Source organism: Gigantopelta aegis, chromosome 13 (assembly GCF_016097555.1).
Source record: "Gigantopelta aegis isolate Gae_Host chromosome 13, Gae_host_genome, whole genome shotgun sequence".
In the NCBI taxonomy this organism is placed as follows: domain Eukaryota; kingdom Metazoa; phylum Mollusca; class Gastropoda; order Neomphalida; family Peltospiridae; genus Gigantopelta; species Gigantopelta aegis.
In genome coordinates, this window is record NC_054711.1 from 17,509,119 (window position 1) to 17,531,045 (window position 21,927).

The 21,927-nt window shown below is 39.3% G+C and overlaps 1 protein-coding gene across 2 annotated transcripts in view; it reads left to right on the top strand.

Moving 5' to 3' along the window:
- Window positions 1–21,927, top strand: part of LOC121387415 (carbamoyl-phosphate synthase [ammonia], mitochondrial-like) — an 87,665-nt gene that overhangs the window by 31,391 nt on the left and 34,347 nt on the right. For both annotated transcript variants that reach the window (XM_041518523.1, XM_041518524.1), the window contains exons 13-17: window positions 2,878–2,973; window positions 6,844–7,033; window positions 8,205–8,491; window positions 10,353–10,497; window positions 13,174–13,250. In XM_041518523.1, coding sequence (XP_041374457.1) covers window positions 2,878–2,973; window positions 6,844–7,033; window positions 8,205–8,491; window positions 10,353–10,497; window positions 13,174–13,250 — 795 coding nt within the window. The remainder of the gene's footprint in view (window positions 1–2,877; window positions 2,974–6,843; window positions 7,034–8,204; window positions 8,492–10,352; window positions 10,498–13,173; window positions 13,251–21,927) is intronic.

Below are 21,927 nucleotides of genomic sequence, written 5' to 3' on the forward strand. Positions count from 1 at the left end.
TGCGTCTCAGGATCGAATCACCTCGGTGGATCCATTAAAGTGATTGTTTTTTCTCTCGTTCCATCCAGTGCACCACAACTGGTCAAAGGCCATGGTATGTGTTTCCTGTCTGTGGGCAAGTGCATATAAAAGATCCCTTGTTGCATTAGGAATTATATAGTGGGTTACCTGTGATGACTACGAGTCAGAATTGCCAAGTGTTTGACATCCAATAGCCGATGATTAATTAATCAATGTGCTCCAGGTGGTGGTGTTAAACTTTATTTAACTCTCTTTTTTAATTTTTTATACTGCTTGAGATTGAGTTGAAATTCTTTGTATAGCTTTATCATGTAGAGACTGGCACATTTCTGAAAGAATTATGGTTGTTGATCTCAGGAGGCTTGCAGATGGACCATTTCTAACAGAGTTATGGCCCTTGTTTGTAGCTATGAAACGTTGTTGGGCCTAGTAAGGACGTATTGCTTTAGCAGTACTCTCAGAATGTTCGTTTACTCAATTCTTATTAATGTTATTACAAAAAAAAGAGTTTGTTTTGTTTAACGACACCACTAGAGCACATTGATTAATCATTGGCTATTGGATGTCTGACATTTGGTAATTCTGACTCGTAGCCAACAGAAGAAACCTGCTACATTTTTCCAAATGCAGCAATGGATCTTTTATACGCACTTTACCACAGACAAGAAAGCACATACCATGGCCTTTGATATACCAGTCATGGTGCACTGGCTGGAACGAGAAATAGCCCAATGGGCCCACCGATGGGCATCATATCGACCGTGCATCAAGTGAGCACTTTACCACTGGGCTACGTCCTGCCCCTTAGTTTTATTACAAAACTGAATATACTCTTCAAAAGAAGAAACGCAAAACCACATTGTCGTAACATTTGGAGAATTGATTTAATTATTGAATGGTGAGTCCGATAATTACCAAATGTTGCAGGATTGTTCACAATTCACTCTAGTCCATTGTGAGTAAGTGATAGGACACACCACCAAGGTCAAGGTCATCTGGAGTCAATACCGGGTGTGGCCTCCGCGTGTGTTGACAACTGCCTGGCACCGCCTGTCCATTGAAGCAACCAGAGTACAGATGACGTCCCGGGGGATGGTGGCCCACTCGGCCTGCAAGGCTGCTGCCAGCTCGGGCAGGGTCTGGGGCTGTGGTTGTCGCTGTCGGAGGCGTCGGTCCAACTCGTCCCATAGATGCTCAATTGGGTTCAAATCCGGTGATATCGATGGCCAAGGAAGGACATTAATGTTGTTGTTCTGTAGGAAAGCCGTTGTGAGACGTGCTGTGTGAGGCCTGGCGTTGTCATGTTGGAACACTGCGTTGGCGTTGGCCATAACTGGAACGATGTGTGGCCGGAGGATCTGGTCAATGTAGCCCTGTGCATTCAGGTTGCCCTGCACGTGGACCAGGTCAGTTCTGCCAGTGTGTGAGATGGCTGCCCACACCATAACACTACCCCCGCCGAATCTGTCCACTTCCTGCACGCAGTTTGCCGCATAACGTTCACCACGACGCCTATACACGCGACATCTTCCATCATGACGTCGGAGCAGAAATCGGGACTCGTCACTGAACCACACCTGTCTCCATCGCAGTTGAGGCCATTGTCGATGAATCTGGCACCACTGCAGTCGGAGTCGACGGTGTTGTGGTGTTAAGATGACACCTCGAACTGGACGTCTGGCACGAATTCCTACCTTACGTAGGCGGTTCCGTACGGTCTGGTTGGATATCCTGCGCAAACCTGGTATTGCTGCGGCTGTGGAAGTGGCAGTAGTCAATCGTTCCCGAAGGTGGCGTACCCGGATGTAGCGGTCCTGCCCGGGGGTAGTGACCCGTGGTAACGGTCCCACAGTCTGGAGATGGTGCTTGGGGACACATGGAATGCCCTGGCAACGGCCGTTCTGGATTCGCCTGCGTCTAGTCGGCCGATGGCATTGTTTCTCTGCGGTTCACTGAGACGTGGCATGTCCTGGATTGTCAACTGTCGGCCAGATACAAAGGCCAGGCAAGCGAACACCCTGCACTTTTATACTGTCGGTGTTCATGTTGCACATGCAGACAACGCACGTGCAGTGGTGACATGGTTTGCACGTGGCTGCGTTTTTGCGAATATTCACATTTTGGAACTTTATTGTACAGTAGCTGCGTTTTATCGAATGTAACCGTGGGAATGTGTTTGGGACATGCAATGACCTTGTATTCACAAAGCATGAACCGGTAGGAAACATAAAATCGGAGTTATAACCCATTTGTACCCTTTTGTGTTTCTTTTTTTGAAGAGTATATTATTATTATAAATTATTGTAAGTTTACAGGCATTATCTTGCCTTTCCTAAGTGCCGGCTTTTCACTTTGTTCACATTCAATTTGCTATACCGGTATACAATATCACATCATGGCATTTGGACATTGGAAGCAATTGCACTCCTACATAGGGGAGGCACATAGTCCATTGATAAAGCTCTCGCTTGACGTGCGGTCAGTTTGGGATCGATCCTTATCAGTATGCCCATTGAGCTATTTCTCATTTCAGCCAGTGCGCTACGACTTGTATATCAAAGGCTGTGGTATGTGCTATCCTGTCTGTGGGATAGTGCATATAAAAGATTCCTTGCTGCTAATGGAAAAAACGTAGCGGGTTTCTTCTCTTAAAACGATATGTTGCAATTACCAAATGTTTGCCATCCAATAGCTGATGATTAATAAATCAATGTGCTCTAGTGGTGTCATTAAACAAAACAAACTTTAACATTTGCTCTCGTATATAATTTCATTTATTACTTGCCATTGATTTTCAAACGGCAAGCCGTGATTTGTGTATAATAACTATAAAAATATTCTTTATTTATTTTTCAGATAGCAAAGGTTTTGGTGTTGGGAAGCGGTGGTCTGTCGATTGGACAGGCGGGTGAATTCGACTACAGTGGATCTCAGGCCATCAAGGCTTTGAAGGTATAATTTTAAACTTCTCAAATTTCTCATGATTGGGCACAGTTGAAATATTGTAAAGACTTACAGGTCAAGATATGGGGAGGGGAGAGAGAGAGTTGAAATATTGTAAAGACTTACAGGTCAAGATCAGGGTAATGGAGGGGAGACGGAGAGAGTTGAAATATTGTGAAGACTTACAGGTCAAGATCAGGGTAATGGGGGGGGGGGGGGGGGAGAGAGTTGAAATATTGTAAAGACTTACAGGTCAAGATATGGGGAGGGGAGAGAGAGAGTTGAAATATTGTAAAGACTTACAGGTCAAGATCAGGGTAATGGAGGGGAGACGGAGAGAGTTGAAATATTGTGAAGACTTACAGGTCAAGATCAGGGTAAAGGAGGCAGGTCAAGATCAGGGTAATGGAGGGGAGACGGAGAGAGTTGAAATATTGTGAAGACTTACAGGTCAAGATCAGGGTAAAGGAGGCAGGTCAAGATCAGGGTAATGGAGGGGAGACGGAGAGAGTTGAAATATTGTGAAGACTTACAGGTCAAGATCAGGGTAAAGGAGGCAGGTCAAGATCAGGGTAATGGAGGGGAGAGAGAGAGAGTTGAAATATTGTGAAGACTTAAGGTCAAGATCAGGGTAATGGAGGGGAGACGGAGAGAGTTGAAATATTGTGAAGACTTACAGGTCAAGATCAGGGTAAAGGAGGGGTCAAGATCAGGGTAATGGAGGGAGAGACGGAGAGAGTTGAAATATTGTGAAGACTTACAGGTCAAGATCAGGGTAATGGAGGGGAGACGGAGAGAGTTGAAATATTGTGAAGACTTACAGGTCAAGATCAGGGTAATGGAGGGGAGACGGAGAGAGTTGAAATATTGTGAAGACTTACAGGTCAAGATCAGGGTAATGGAGGGGAGACGGAGAGAGTTGAAATATTGTGAAGACTTACAGGTCAAGATCAGGGTAATGGAGGGGAGACGGAGAGAGTTGAAATATTGTGAAGACTTACAGGTCAAGATCAGGGTAATGGAGGGGAGACGGAGAGAGTTGAAATATTGTGAAGACTTACAGGTCAAGATCAGGGTAATGGAGGGGAGACGGAGAGAGTTGAAATATTGTGAAGACTTACAGGTCAAGATCAGGGTAATGGAGGGGAGACGGAGAGAGTTGAAATATTGTGAAGACTTACAGGTCAAGATCAGGGTAAAGGAGGCAGGTCAAGATCAGGGTAATGGAGGGGAGACGGAGAGAGTTGAAATATTGTGAAGACTTACAGGTCAAGATCAGGGTAATGGAGGGGAGACGGAGAGAGTTGAAATATTGTGAAGACTTACAGGTCAAGATCAGGGTAAAGGAGGCAGGTCAAGATCAGGGTAATGGAGGGGAGACGGAGAGAGTTGAAATATTGTGAAGACTTACAGGTCAAGATCAGGGTAATGGAGGGGAGACGGAGAGAGTTGAAATATTGTGAAGACTTACAGGTCAAGATCAGGGTAAGGGAGGGGAGAGGGAGAGAGTTGAAATATTGTGAAGACTTACAGGTCAAGATCAGGGTAAGGGAGGGGAGAGGGAGAGAGTTGAAATATTGTGAAGACTTACAGGTCAAGATCAGGGTAAGGGAGGGGAGAGGGAGAGAGTTGAAATATTGTGAAGACTTACAGGTCAAGATCAGGGTAAGGGAGGGGAGAGGGAGAGAGTTGAAATATTGTGAAGACTTACAGGTCAAGATCAGGGTAAGGGAGGGGAGAGGGAGAGAGTTGAAATATTGTGAAGACTTACAGGTCAAGATCAGGGTAAGGGAAGGGGAGAGAGAGAGAGTTGAAATATTGTGAAGACTTACAGGTCAAGATCAGGGTAAGGGAAGGGGAGAGAGAGAGAGTTGAAATATTGTGAAGACTTACAGGTCAAGATCAGGGTAATGGAGGGGAGAGAGGGAGAGAGAGAGAGTTGAAATATTGTGAAGACTTACAGGTCAAGATCAGGGTAATGGAGGGGAGAGAGAGAGAGTTGAAATATTGTGAAGACTTACAGGTCAAGATCAGGGTAAAGGAGGCAGGTCAAGATCAGGGTAATGGAGGGGAGACGGAGAGAGTTGAAATATTGTGAAGACTTACAGGTCAAGATCAGGGTAAGAGAGGAGGCAGGTCAAGATCAGGGTAAGATCAGGGTGGAGGGGAGACGGAGAGAGTTGAAATATTGTGAAGACTTACAGGTCAAGATCAGGGTAATGGAGGGGAGAGAGAGAGAGTTGAAATATTGTGAAGACTTACAGGTCAAGATCAGGGTAATGGAGGGGAGAGAGAGAGAGTTGAAATATTGTGAAGACTTACAGGTCAAGATCAGGGTAATGGAGGGGAGAGGGAGAGAGTTGAAATATTGTGAAGACTTACAGGTCAAGATCAGGGTAATGGAGGGGAGAGAGAGAGAGTTGAAATATTGTGAAGACTTACAGGTCAAGATCAGGGTAATGGAGGGGAGAGGGAGAGAGTTGAAATATTGTGAAGACTTACAGGTCAAGATCAGGGTAAGGGAAGGGGAGAGAGAGATAGGTGGGGGAAATGGAGAGAGATAGAAAGACAGGTGAGCAGAAGATGGGATGCTGAGAAAGACCAACATACAAAGAGAAATAGAAAGGCAATTAGGTGAAGAAGGAGAAAGAAAGAATGGCACTTGAAGAACAAAGCTTGAGAAATAGGAAGAAAGGAAGGAAATGTTTTATTTAATGATGCACTCAACACCTTCAGTGGATGTAAGCATGAGTCAAATGGTTGATTGATTGACTACCACCAACGTCATCAGACACATGGTTAAGGATCATACAGATATTGAGAGAGAAAACCCGCTGTCGCTACTTCATGGGCTACTCTTTTCGATTAGCAGCAAGGGATCTTTTATATGCACCATCCCATAGACAGGATAGTACATACCACAGCCTATGTTACACCAGTTGTGGAGCACTGGCTGGAACGAGCCGATGGGAATCGATCCGAGATAGATAGCGCATCAGGCAAGCGCTGTACCATTGAGCTATGTCCCTCCCCTTTGAGAAACAGAGAAAACAAGATGAAATCTACATTTCTTTAATAGTTCTGTTTCTGGAGAAGATGGTTATATATGGAGGGCACTGTCTTTATCATGCCTTTCTTCTTTCCTACCACTTTTTATATTTTCTTACTGCTCCACACAACTCGGAGATGAAAAATTGCTCAATGATCTGCCCCTCCCCCCACCATCCCAATATAGTTGCCCCCCACCACTCCCTACTCCAGTATGGTTGACCTCGATATAAAATCCTGGCTACACTACAAATAGACAGACAAAAGTAAACCTGAGAAACGAAGCGATGACTATGTTTCTTTGTTACGTGTGTTTTTCAGGAAGACCTTTCTTTGACATCCCAATAGCTGATGTGTATTTTGTGCTGGGGTGTCGTTAAACATTTGGACGGGATATAGCCCACTGGTACAGCGCTCGCACGATGCGCGGTCGGTCTGAGATCGATCCCTACCGGTGGCCCTATTGCGCTATTTGTTGTTCTAGCCAGTGCTCCACGACTGGTATATCAAAGGTCGTGGTATGTACTACCCTGTCTGTGGGATGATGCATATAAAATATCCCTTGCTGCTAATCGAAAAGAGTAGCCCATAAAGTGGCGACAGCGGGTTTCCTCCCTCAATATCTGTGTGGTCCGTAACCATATGTCTGACTCCATGTAACCGTAAGTAAAATGAGTTGAGTGTGTCGTTAAATAAAACATTTCCTTCCTTCCAATAGCCGATGTGTATTTTGTGCTCAGGTGTTGTTAAACATTTATTAATTGTTACGTGTGTTGTGTTTTTCAGGAGGAGAACATTTATTCATTGTTACATGTGTTGTGTGTTTTTCAGGAGGAGAACATACAGACGGTGTTGATGAACCCGAACATCGCCTCGGTTCAGACGAACGCCGAGGGCGAGAAACAGGCAGACAGTGTCTACTTCCTGCCCATCACCGTTGACTTCGTCACCGAGGTCATCAAGAGAGAGCGGCCTGATGGGATACTGCTGTCCATGGGAGGGCAGACGGCTCTCAACTGTGGTGAGATTCATAAACAGCTTGTACAGTGTGTAAAATAGTTCTCCATTTCATTAGTTACTTAACTGTGGTAAGATCTGGATTTATCCGAAATTCCGGATTTTTGTGCCACCCAATTTTGTTCCGGGTTTTGTCAACATTTGCTACGTTTCACCCCAGAAGCCTGGGTTTTGTACCAACCCAGCTATCCGGATTTTATATTTACCAAGTAATCCAGGTTTTATACTAACCGCCATTTCGGCGATTCCAACATTGCCACGGTTATATTATCCACATGTTATCTTCATCACCACTGGTCCTTTTTTATCTAAATGTGTGTACTTGTTTGGACAAAAACAACAGCAGCAAATTTGTTGGCAAATTCCAATAAAGCAGCCACTGTTATGTCTGCATCATTTAAACTTAATATTGATTAATACATTTTTGATTAATATTTTTTTTTTAATGTAACATAAATTTAGCCATAGCCTACAGCCGAAGACATAAAATGAACAAAACAAAATGGTAAAACACTTTTTTTTCTGGTACACATTTTTACTAAATGATTAATAATACTACATACAACATAATTCTGTATTTGGTGCAAAATCCAATCTGTTCTTAAATCGCAAAGTTATTCGATATGTCGGACAATGTACTCCACGTATTCTTTAAGGTGGACATATTACAGCTTTTTAATACTAAAAGTCAACAAACCACACAAAAACCCCTTAAAACCCCCCCAAAAACAAACAAAAAAACCCCACCATGCACAATGTGTGTCAGCTCTTAAAAAAATATAAACTGTGTTATGAAAATTAAGATAGATAAAAAATATTGCGAAACCAAAAAAAACAACTTAAAAAAGCCCCCGTAAAATGATTTAATCTGATAATTATAATTGTTTTCATTTTTTTATTCAGATGCTCGTCTTTCCGGGAGTGCATAGCCTGTACCTCCCTAGGAGTCATGACTGCTTTGCATTGTTATTTATAACCTGTTTAACATTATGTCCTTTAACAATTTTTCGTAATAAGCCGCTGTAATTTTCAGGATTTTTTGGGATGGGGCATTCTCATCTATGATGCACTGAAATGCATCTGTGGATAAAACAAGGAGCAACTCCCGAGTTATGTGGTAAGTGAGACATTTAAATGTGCAGAATTAGTATTTAGCTGAAACATTTCTCTTACAGGACTTGAGCTCTACAAACAAGGCATTCTCAAAAAGTACAACGTGCGCGTCCTCGGAACGCAGATTGAGAGCATCGAGGCGACAGAAGACCGACAGATCTTTGCCGACAGGCTGAAGGAGATTAACGAGAAGCTGGCACCGAGTCTGGCCGTGGAGAGCGTGGCCGCCGCCATCGACGCGGCTGAGACCATCGGCTACCCTGTCATGCTGCGGTCGGCCTTCGCGCTCGGCGGGTTTGGATCCGGCATCGCGCGCGATAGAGCTGCTTTGGTGAAGATTGCTACACAGGTAAAGATTTTGTTGCTGTTTTTTTATAAAGGGCCTACTATCCTGAGTTTTCCAGCTTTAGCAAGATGTCCGTTTGCTCCCCCCACATAATATATCCTGCTTTTTTCCTTTTTAAATATAAATAGAGATTACCGTATATCTTCGCCTATAAGTCAAATTTTTTTCACCCAAAAATTATTTTATAACTTGGGGGGTCGACTTATAAGAGGGTAAAAAAAATTCACCAAAAAATATTACTGTTTTGGGGATTATTTTACAAGTTTTACTGTTGAAGTATGCCATGTATTTATACTCAAATATGTTAATTTGACACATTTATTTTTTATAACCTATTTTTTTTGGCATTAGAACGGTTTTGGTTATGCAAAAAGGCATACGATCTCACTCACATGCCAAGACAACAGTCCACTTAGTTAAATTAACAGTCATCACTAATAGTAAAAATGTAAACAATACTAACTACCTGTTGCCTGAGTTTATTTTGAAATCTGGTCACTGGCATTAATGGTTGTTCAAACAATGTTTTGGCGGTGATTAACTTCATGAATATTACTGAGCTTTCCCTTAAAATAGACTGATCTCTGCAGTTCACTATCTAGAGCAATAGGGACACACATCATTTGGTACAAAAACCAGTGTACTTTCCAGAGTTATCCTCCTTACATGTATTAATATGGCGGCAAAACGTGATACTTTCAGTTTTATCGTAGTGATCTGTTGTCAGTGTTTATAAATAAAGTTGTTGTCTGTGCACAAAACCATCTGTACAATACTATACAGTAACAGTCAAACAGCTTTCACTCTCTACTAAGGGAATATTTCGTTTTGATGCTATGTAATAATGATAGTTTGATTGGAATAGTCTGATTATATTGCGATGTACAAAACGTGAAAACCGAAGTTTGTAAAATAATTTTCTTTTGTTCAAATATTATTGTTCTCATGTGCTGAAAATAAGAAATATTTCAATATTTATAAGTAGTTTTTCATGGGTCGACTTATAAACGGGTCAATGAAAAAATAAGTTTTCAGGGCTTTAAATTAGGGACTCGACTTATAGCCGAGATCGACTTACAGGCGAAGATATACGGTATTATATAATTTTATGTGTCGTATGATTTTACGAAACGGGTGTCAGGATTATTGTATTATCTCAGCAAGAACAATCAGTACGATTAACACACATGAGTGTAATAATTTCTTTATTATTCACATTATTCAAAATATTATTTTCGTGAATACCAAGCTTGGACCATGTCATAACATTTCAAACGTAACTAAAAAGATACTACGAAATGACGTCATTTTCTGAAATGATGTTATTTTGATAAGCATTTATGCTGGGGAAGCCATATTTAGTTGTGACGTCACTTCACAAAATTACGTCATTCGTTGTGCACGTAAAATCATTATGACACTCGTCGGTCGTACTGGTTATATTTCCCTGAATATTCTGAACCATGTGGATAATAAAGCATTATATGGCCGCATCATTTAAAATTTCATTTAGCCATTGGAAGAAAGAATAAATTTGTACATACAAAATTATTTTGAACAAAAATCGATGTTGAATTGCTACAAAACTTAACAATGTCCAGAAATCCATTGCTTTATAGAGATAGTAAACTGTAACACATTAAAATATTTTATTTGCTGAAAACTTTAAAACTGCACCTGAATAATTTGTGGATAACAGTAAATAATTTTTCTGTAATCTGACTGAGACAAAATTATTAATTCTTGGTTCCTGCATTTTTATTGAAAAACAAAAATCATTTGTATATTGCAAAGTATAATGCAAGTCAGTAAAATGCGGTTTTTCATTTGGGTCATAATTATATTTTGTTTGTATTTGAAATAGGCGTTAGCAACAACCAATCAGATTCTTGTGGAGCAGTCTCTGCTTGGCTGGAAGGAAGTGGAGTATGAGGTGGTGCGTGACGCAGCTGATAACTGTGTGACCGTCTGTAACATGGAGAATCTTGACCCACTCGGAGTTCACACAGGTATGTGTCTCTCTATGTCTTTGTGTGTCTCTGTCTCTGTGTCTGTGTCTTGTCTCTCTGTCTGTGTGTCGTGGAGTATGAGGTGGTGTGTGACGTGGCTAATAACTGTGTGACCGTCTGTAACATGGAGAATCTCGACCCACTCGGAGTTCACACAGGTATGTGTCTCTCTGTGTCTTTGTGTCTCTCCGTCTCTCTGTCTCTGTGTCTCTGTCTTGTCTCTCTGTCTGTGTGTCGTGGAGTATGAGGTGGTGTGTGACACAGCTGATAACTGTGTGACTGTCTGTAACATGGAGAATCTCAATCCACTCGGAGTTCACACAGGTATGTGTCTCTCTATGTCTTTGTGTCTCTCTGTCTCTGTGTCTGTCTCTGTCTCTGTCTTGTCTCTCTGTCTGTGTGTCGTGGAGTATGAGGTGGTGTGTAACGTGGCTGATAACTGTGTGACCGTCTGTAACATGGAGAATCTCGACCCACTCGGAGTTCACACAGGTATGTATCTCTCTATGTCTTTGTGTCTCTCTGTCTCTGTGTCTCGTCTCTCTGTCTGTGTGTCGTGGAGTATGAGGTGGTGTGTGACGTGGCTGATAACTGTGTGACCGTCTGTAACATGGAGAATCTCGATCCACTCGGAGTTCACACAGGTATGTGTGTCTCTATGTCTTTGTGTCTCTCTGTCTCTGTGTCTGTGTCTCGTCTCTCTGTCTGTGTGTCGTGGAGTATGAGGTGGTGTGTGACGTGGCTGATAACTGTGTGACCGTCTGTAACATGGAGAATCTCGATCCACTCGGAGTTCACACAGGTATGTATCTCTCTCTGTCTTTGTGTCACTCGGAGTTCACACAGGTATGTGTCTTTGTGTGTCTCTGTCTCTGTGTCTGTCTCGTCTCTCTGTCTGTGTGTCGTGGAGTATGAGGTGGTGTGTGACGTGGCTGATAACTGTGACCGTCTGTAACATGGAGAATCTCGATCCACTCGGAGTTCACACAGGTATGTACTCTCTGTCTTTGTGTCACTCGGAGTTTACACAGGTATGTGTCTTTGTGTGTCTCTGTCTCTGTGTCTGTCTCGTCTCTCTGTCTGTGTGTCGTGGAGTATGAGGTGGTGTGTGACGTGGCTGATAACTGTGTGACCGTCTGTAACATGGAGAATCTCGATCCACTCGGAGTTCACACAGGTATGTGTCTCTCTATGTCTTTGTGTCTCTCTGTCTCTGTGTCTGTCTCTGTGTCTCTGTCTGTATGTCGTGGAGTATGAGGTGGTGTGTGACGTGGCTGATAACTGTGTGGCCGTCTGTAACATGGAGAATCTCGACCCACTCGGAGTTCACACAGGTATGTATCTCTCTATTTCTTTGTGTCTCTCTATCTCTGTGTCTGTCTCTATGTCTCTGTGTGCCGTGGAGTATGAGGTGGTGTGTGACGTAGCTGATAACTGTGTGACCGTCTGTAACATGGAGAATCTCGACCCACTCGGAGTTCACACAGGTATGTGTCTCTCTATGTCTTTGTGTCTCTCTGTCTCTGTGTCTGTGTCTCGTCTCTCTGTCTGTGTGTCGTGGAGTATGAGGTGGTGTGTGACATGGCTGATAACTGTGTGACCGTCTGTAACATGGAGAATCTCGACCCACTCGGAGTTCACACAGGTATGTGTCTCTCTATGTCTTTGTGTCTCTCTGTCTCTGTGTCTGTCTCGTCTCTCTGTCTGTGTGTCGTGGAGTATGAGGTGGTGTGTGACGTGGCTGATAACTGTGACCGTCTGTAACATGGAGAATCTCGATCCACTCGGAGTTCACACAGGTATGTATCTCTCTCTGTCTTTGTGTCACTCGGAGTTCACACAGGTATGTGTCTTTGTGTGTCTCTGTCTCTGTGTCTGTCTCGTCTCTCTGTCTGTGTGTCGTGGAGTATGAGGTGGTGTGTGACGTGGCTGATAACTGTGTGACCGTCTGTAACATGGAGAATCTCGATCCACTCGGAGTTCACACAGGTATGTGTCTCTCTATGTCTTTGTGTCTCTCTGTCTCTGTGTCTCTGTCTGTATGTCGTGGAGTATGAGGTGGTGTGTGACGTGGCTGATAACTGTGTGGCCGTCTGTAACATGGAGAATCTCGACCCACTCGGAGTTCACACAGGTATGTATCTCTCTATTTCTTTGTGTCTCTCTATCTCTGTGTCTGTCTCTATGTCTCTGTGTGCCGTGGAGTATGAGGTGGTGTGTGACGTAGCTGATAACTGTGTGACCGTCTGTAACATGGAGAATCTCGACCCACTCGGAGTTCACACAGGTATGTGTCTCTCTATGTCTTTGTGTCTCTCTGTCTCTGTCTTGTCTCTCTGTCGGTGTGTCGTGGAGTATGAGGTGGTGTGTGACGTGGCTGATAACTGTGTGACCATCTGTAACATGGAGAATCTCGATCCACTCGGAGTTCACACAGGTATGTGTCTCTCTCTGTCTTTGTGTCTCTTTGTCTGTCTCTATGTCTCTGTGTGTCGTGGAGTATGAGGTGGTGTGTGACACAGCTGATAACTGATAAATTTACTAACCCTACTTTACTTTAAGTTAATACAATTTTACTAAATAATAGTAATAATCAGCTATGTCGCCTAAAGAGGGAGATAAACCCTGTTGTTACATTTGTCAATCAGTATATATATATTTTTTATATGATTATAGGTGACTCTATTGTTGTTGCTCCCAGCCAGACCTTGTCAAATGAAGAGTATCACATGCTTCGAGAGACTGCTTTAAAGGTAGGTTCATAGCCTGGAGATAAATGCATTGTGCACTTTAATCTAACTACCGTATAAAAAATCACATGTTCATCATTGGCCCAACCGTTTAATTTCTTTCCTTTAAATTTATAAATAACATTTTTGCGAATTATAATCTCGGTTTTTTCCCCACATGAAACATTGTTGAGAAGGGGTTACTCGGAATATTTTATTAGCAAAAAATACAAAAAATTACCTGCTTACTAGTATGGCTATGGGCCCAGAATAAGATGTTTCGAATGGAAAGGTAATACTAAGTTATAAACCTTCAGATTGGATAGTTTTTACTTGTTTGCTTTTTGTCAAATTTCAGAGTATGACAAATGTCTTGAAAAACCACTAGCCCACCAAAATAAAGCACTAGCCCAAATTCCTGATCAATTATAACTGGATTTTTAAATATAATTATTAGTATTACAGTAAAATAAAACAAACAATTAAATCATGTTGTAACTGCCAGTTTAAAAAAGACAAGCAAGCAAGAGCATAAAATACACAAGAATATAAACCATGTCATGAAATGTGTCCATAAAATACACAAGAATATAAACCATGTCATGAAATGTGTCCATAAAATACACAAGAATATAAACCATGTCATGAAATGTGTCCATAAAATACACAAGAATATAAACCATGTCATGAAATGTGTCCATAAAATACACAAGAATATAAACCATGTCATGAAATGTGTCCATAAAATACACAAGAATATATACCATGTCATGAAATGTGAAATGTGTCCATAAAATACACAAGAATATAAACCATGTCATGAAATGTGTCCATAAAATACACAAGAATATAAACCATGTCATGAAATGTGTCCATAAAATACACAAGAATATAAACCATGTCATGAAATGTGTCCAAAAGTAAAAAATTACTAATCATGTTCCATCAACTCTTCCACATGGCCACCACAGGAATCCACAACAGGCAGATTGTGTCCATTTACATGGTGTGTACCTTTTGCACATCCAAGGCCAAGATACATAATGTACAGCAGAGACTGAAGAGTTTCCTGTGACATTCTGTTTCTTTGTAGTGTTTTCAGCTGGTTCAGTTTGCTGAAAGACCGTTCACAAGCAGCAGTTGATGGTGAAAGCACGATCATGATCTCAACTAGCTTTCAAATACTGTTGAGACCATCAGGTTTACAGTTAAGAATGCTAGCATAACCTCACATGGCTTCAGATCTTTGTGTACTTGCAAACAGGCTTTCAGCAACTGGTACTGACTGATCATGTCATTTTTATCATCATCTTTCGAGACTGCTGAGAAATGGTCTGTTAACAGCTGGACACTTTTGTTCCCATGTAATGCCAGGTATTTTCTGCTTTCTGGCCAGTGTTGATGACAGAATGCATTGAATGACAGCAAGGGTTGTTGCGAAAATACTTCAAAGCTGAAAAAAAGAGTTAAAGAAATTAAGTAAAAGAACAAATATTTTGAGAAAATATGTTTATAAAAAATATGAGCAAAAGGTTTAACAGGTTCTTGTGGGTGGGTTTTTAAAAAAAAAAAAATATTTATTTTTATTTTTTTAGCATCATCTTTAAAAATGTTACATGATACATGTGTATCACTTAATGGCTGATTTTAGCATCATCTTTAAAAATGTTACATGATACATGTGTATCACTTAATGGCTGATTTTAGCATCATCTTTAAAAATGTTACATGATACATGTGTATCACTTAATGGCTGATTTTAGCATCATTTTTAAAAATGTTACATGATACATGTGTATCACTTAATGGCTGATTTTAGCATCATCGTTAAAAATGTTACATGATACATGTGTATCACTTAATGGCTGATTTTAGCATCATCTTTAAAAATGTTACATGATACATGTGTATCACTTAATGGCTGATTTTAGCATCATCGTTAAAAATGTTACATGATACATGTGTATCACTTAATGGCTGATTTTAGCATCATCGTTAAAAATGTTACATGATACATGTGTATCACTTAATGGCTGATTTTAGCATCATCGTTAAAATGTTACATGATACATGTGTATCACTTAATGGCTGATTTTAGCATCATCTTTAAAAATGTTACATGATACATGTGTATCACTTAATGGCTGATTTTAGCATCATCTTTAAAAATGTTACATGATACATGTGTATCACTTAATGGCTGATTTTAGCATCATCTTTAAAAATGTTACATGATACATGTGTATCACTTAATGGCTGATTTTAGCATCATCTTTAAAAATGTTACATGATACATGTGTATCACTTAATGGCTGATTTTAGCATCATCTTTAAAAATGTTACATGATACATGTGTATCACTTAATGGCTGATTTTAGCATCATCTTTAAAAATGTTACATGATACATGTGTATCACTTAATGGCTGATTTTAGCATCATCTTTAAAAATGTTACATGATACATGTGTATCACTTAATGGCTGATTTTAGCATCATCTTTAAAAATGTTACATGATACATGTGTATCACTTAATGGCTGATTTTAGCAACATCTTTAAAAATGTTACATGATACATGTGTATCACTTAATGGCTGATTTTAGCATCATCTTTAAAAATGTTACATGATACATGTGTATCACTTAATGGCTGATTTTAGCATCATCGTTAAAAATGTTACATGATACATGTGTATCACTTAATGGCTGATTTTAGCATCATCGTTAAAAATGTTACATGATACATGTGTATCACTTAATGGCTGATTTTAGCATCATCGTTAAAAATGTTACATGATACATGTGTATCACTTAATGGCTGATTTTAGCATCATCGTTAAAAATGTTACATGATACATGTGTATCACTTAATGGCTGATTTTAGCATCATCGTTAAAAATGTTACATGATACATGTGTATCACTTAATGGCTGATTTTAGCATCATCGTTAAAAATGTTACATGATACATGTGTATCACTTAATGGCTGATTTTAGCATCATCTTTTAAAATGTTACATGATACATGTGTATCACTTAATGGCTGATTTTAGCATCATCTTTAAAAATGTTACATGATACATGTGTATCACTTAATGGCTGATTTTAGCATCATCGTTAAAAATGTTACATGATACATGTGTATCACTTAATGGCTGATTTTAGCATCATCGTTAAAAATGTTACATGATACATGTGTATCACTTAATGGCTGATTTTAGCATCATCGTTAAAAATGTTACATGATACATGTGTATCACTTAATGGCTGATTTTAGCATCATCGTTAAAAATGTTACATGATACATGTGTATCACTTAATGGCTGATTTTAGCATCATCGTTAAAAATGTTACATGATACATGTGTATCACTTAATGGCTGATTTTAGCATCATCGTTAAAAATGTTACATGATACATGTGTATCACTTAATGGCTGATTTTAGCATCATCTTTAAAAATGTTACATGATACATGTGTATCACTTAATGGCTGATTTAGCATCATCGTTAAAAATGTTACATGATACATGTGTATCACTTAATGGCTGATTTTAGCATCATCGTTAAAAATGTTACATGATACATGTGTATCACTTAATGGCTGATTTTAGCATCATCTTTAAAAATGTTACATGATACATGTGTATCACTTAATGGCTGATTTTAGCATCATCTTTAAAAATGTTACATGATACATGTGTATCACTTAATGGCTGATTTTAGCATCATCGTTAAAAATGTTACATGATACATGTGTATCACTTAATGGCTGATTTTAGCATCATCGTTAAAAATGTTACATGATACATGTGTATCACTTAATGGCTGATTTTAGCATCATCGTTAAAAATGTTACATGATACATGTGTATCACTTAATGGCTGATTTTAGCATCATCGTTAAAAATGTTACATGATACATGTGTATCACTTAATGGCTGATTTTAGCATCATCGTTAAAAATGTTACATGATACATGTGTATCACTTAATGGCTGATTTTAGCATCATCGTTAAAAATGTTACATGATACATGTGTATCACTTAATGGCTGATTTTAGCATCATCTTTAAAAATGTTACATGATACATGTGTATCACTTAATGGCTGATTTTAGCATCATCGTTAAAAATGTTACATGATACATGTGTATCACTTAATGGCTGATTTTAGCATCATCTTTAAAATGTTACATGATACATGTGTATCACTTAATGGCTGATTTTAGCATCATCTTTAAAAATGTTACATGATACATGTGTATCACTTAATGGCTGATTTTAGCATCATCTTTAAAAATGTTACATGATACATGTGTATCACTTAATGGCTGATTTTAGCATCATCTTTAAAAATGTTACATGATACATGTGTATCACTTAATGGCTGATTTTTAATGATAGATATTATAGAAGCTATATTTACCTTTTGTCAACACACTTAATAATGCCATTCACCAAATCCTTATTTATTGCCCTTGTCTTACTGGCTAACCACCGAACCTGTAGAAAACAAAGAATTTGATTATAATATAATTAAATTACAAATAAACAAAACAAAATTTGATGTACGTTTATAAGAATGTGATATTACTAATAACTTTTTATTTTAAAATAATTCAAACATAATAAAATATCACTAACATTAGTTGATTGTTATTATATTATAAATAAATTACAAGGAAACAAAAACAAATTGTACAAGTATTTGCATTTGCAAAATATAAAATTGCTAATAACTAATTTTTATAAGTAATTAAAAACATTAGTACATACCTGCTTTATACTTGTCAGGTGTATCAGCTGTTCTTCCAGGACATCTGCAGTTTGTTTTAGCTGAGATACGGACATTTGCCCCCCAGTCCAAAAATGGATAGGTGGACATTTGCCCCCCAGTCGAAATGATGGCTAGGACATTTGCCCCCCCCCCAGTAGAAATGATGGCTAGGACATTTGCCCCCCAGTAGAAATGATGGCTAGGACATTTGCCCCCCAGTAGAAATGATGGCTAGGACATTTGCCCCCCAGTCAAAATGATGGCTACGACATTTGACCCCAGTAGAAATGATGGCTACGACATTTGCCCCCCAGTTGATATCTACTATATTGATAAAATGAAACAAAAACACTAAATATTGTGAACAACTTTATTTTAATTTTGTACGAAACAACTTTCATTTTGGATAAATATTTATATAATACATATTTAAGTTTGAGCACATGTTGAAAAAGCACATTAGAAAGCACATTGGGGGCAGTGAACAACTTTATTTTAATTTTGTACGAAACAGTGTACTAAATCTAAACAAATAAATAAACAACTTTCATTTTGGACAAATACTATAAAAACACACATATTTACTTAAGATAAATATTTATATAATACATATTTAAGTTTGAGCACATGTTGAAAAAGCACATTAGAAAGCACATTAGAAATCACATTTTATATAAAACAAAACAACTTTAATTTTGGACAAATGCTATAAAAAAACACAAATATTTATATGATACAACAAAACAATGTACAATATTCACATTTGTACGAATCGCACAATGCACCCAGTGCCTTTTAGGAAGTCTGGCACAGACGTCTGTCCCTGGGACATCTGTTTGCATAGGGTCTTTAGTTGCTGCTGCAGTTGTCTGGTCTCTCTTCGTACGCGTTTCTTGGTTGGATCTCCTGTTCGTGCTCTTTCTAACTTGGTTAAAACATTCACTTGATCTTTCTGGATACACTGAATTGTGTGCCACAGTCCTGGGTTTTTGTATCAGACAAGATGACAGAATCCATTGTTCCAGGATTCGCAGACATTGTTAGTGCGTGATCCGTCATTCATGGTTTCTTCATATACATTCCAACACTCAAGAGGATATTTTGGATTGTATGAACGTACGATTCGTAAGATTCCTCTCGGACCACGTGTTGACTTATAGGGTCCACTTACATAGTTAACATCAAAATAGTCAACTATATCTTCCAGCTGTTCTGGAACAATTGTGCGCAGGTGACGCATACCTTCCTGGACACGATCAGTTGGCAAGAATGCTAATCCATCAAGCATTCCGCAGAAGTGTTTCACTGATTCATCATTCTTGTAGAGAATGGATAGACCAGCATTCTGTATTTTCCTCCAAGTACTTTGCGTCAGGTGGTAGAAGCAACCCTGAATTCTGATGTGTGCTCCTAGCATGGACCTTATGGCATTGTGTATGGCTATTTCATGGACCTTATGGCATTGTGTATGGCTATTTCATGGACCTTATGGCATTGTGTATGGCTATTTCATGGACGTTATGGCATTGTGTATGGCTATTTCATGGACCTTATGGCATTGTGTATGGCTATTTCATGGACCTTATGGCATTGTGTATGGCTATTTCATGGACCATATGGCATTGTGTATGGCTATTTCATGGACCGTATGGCATTGTGTATGGCTATTTCAAAGTCACATGAGATTGTGGTTGGGTCTGGTACAAGAGCATATTCTTCACAAGAGTTCAATACAGCTGCAAACACTTCCTCATATGTAGACTGGTGTTTTTGGGGGAGAAATGCATATATACAAGTGGCATACACTTCATTCACAGCAGCCCTTATAACAAACAGTTGTTTGAATTGCCTTGGTGCAGTACCGAATGTCCCGTCAATGTACCATTTGTCACTGTCACACATATGCTTAAGTCCAAGTTCAGTACCAAACACTAACACCCTATTATCACATTGTCCTGCGTTTTGATTGTCATATAAGAGAAACGGGAGATCATCAGCTCCATCTGTAGATGTGTACTCCTCTGGAAGTTCTGGGATGTCACTGATACTGGCTGGTTCTAGTGGTGTATTTCCACGTTTTATTCGTCTCACATACCGCTTTACTGTATCAGTTTTTTCAGACGCCACGCGTACTCTAACACAGTATTGTGCCAGTGTATCGGTGATAATCTGACCAGGATTTCCACGATTAGTTGTAGCACATTTCTTCATGTCATGTCTTACTTTCATGGGCCTCTACGGCGAACTGGTCAGCTGGGTGGCTATGGGTTGTAGCTGATGTGATGTGTGTTTTCTGGAACAGAAAGAAATGTTTATTATTTCATAGTATCTTATACGGAACGTGGTAACTTGGGCCTGGTAACTTCGGCCCCAGGTAATTTTGCACTGTTAATCTTGGTCTCTGTATTAATAAAAGCAACTTACATGTATATCTGGGTTATACGCAAACGAAAGTTTGTAAACAACCTGATATTATTATTTTAAGATGGGTTTGTTATTTAAACATTATTATATATTCACTGAAACTTCTTGTTTTATGTATTAGATATAAAATATATGTACAGCTGGGTGCATGTAATAATAATAATAACAATAACAATAATATACAAGTATATTTTATACTTACTGAAAGATCTGTTGTAACTGTTCCTTTGCAAGAAGAACTCTTGCGTTTGGAACATTCCCAATGGATGGAAGACTTGCGCGACTTCTTCTTGGTGTAGGAATACCCATCTTTCAGTATCTTCTCTGACCCACGTGTGCTCTGAATTATCTCCATGTAATAAGTTGGACATTACAAAAAGAGGCTTATATATGCTTGAATTTTAAGACAGTTAACACTAATTTTGCAAGTTTGTAATACATGTTCACTTTCTGTTCACTTTGATCATTAATTGATACATGTTCACTATCTGTTCACTTTGATCAGTAATTGATACATGTTCGCTATCTGTTCACTTTGATCATTAATTGATATATTTCAACAATATGTTCAGAAGAAGAACATAACAGAACTTTATTATTGGAAGAAACCATCATATTTTAAGCTATTGCAACTATATAACATACAGAAGTTTAATCAGCTAGGTAATTTTGGAATATATTTATTTCAAGCAGATAAATTAAGAAAATGTTATCTTAAGGTATTTGCCGTTTGTTTTATGTGACGTATGTTTTCTTGTTTATCAGAGCCTGTTCTCCTGTATTTTATGTATGTTATGTTTTATGTTTGTAAACAGATGAGCTGTAAAGCTCAATGTTAATTAACAACTTATTAAACACAGTAATTTAAGTTGTTAATTAAACCAATTTTTATACTGGGGGGCAAATGTCCTAGCCAACATTTCTACTGGGGGGGCAAATGTCCACCTATCCATTTTTGGACTGGGGGGCAAATGTTCTTGGGGGCAAATGTCCTGGATTCGTTTTAGCTCCCTTCTCATTTTTGGGCTGTAGTGATAGAACTTAAAAATTGACTTGACTTTGTCTTAAAACATTTGCAGGTACTGTAAATCTTTTACAGCATCCATCACTGCAACTCCAATTTGTGTGCCACACAATATAACGGAATTGTATGGGCTGAAGCATTTAAACAATGCACAACAACACCCGATTTCCTAGCCTGCATTACTGAGGCCCCGTCAAAGTTTACACCTACAAGAATGGGGTATTTGTCATTGTCGTCGGTGGTCAGTCTGTCTACACTAAGGTCATATTTGTCCAGTTCTTTGTTGATAGCAGCAAAAACACTCAGGGCGTGAGCATGATCCAACTCGACCATGTCTGAAAATGCTGTTTCTGGTCATCTGCCAGAATTGACAAATCTCACAGACACGGTCTCTTGCTCCTTTGCCGTACAGTCCGTACTTCCATCCGCTAAGACTGATACAAACCTTCATTGCATTATTCTCTCTTTGGTGTTGGTTTTG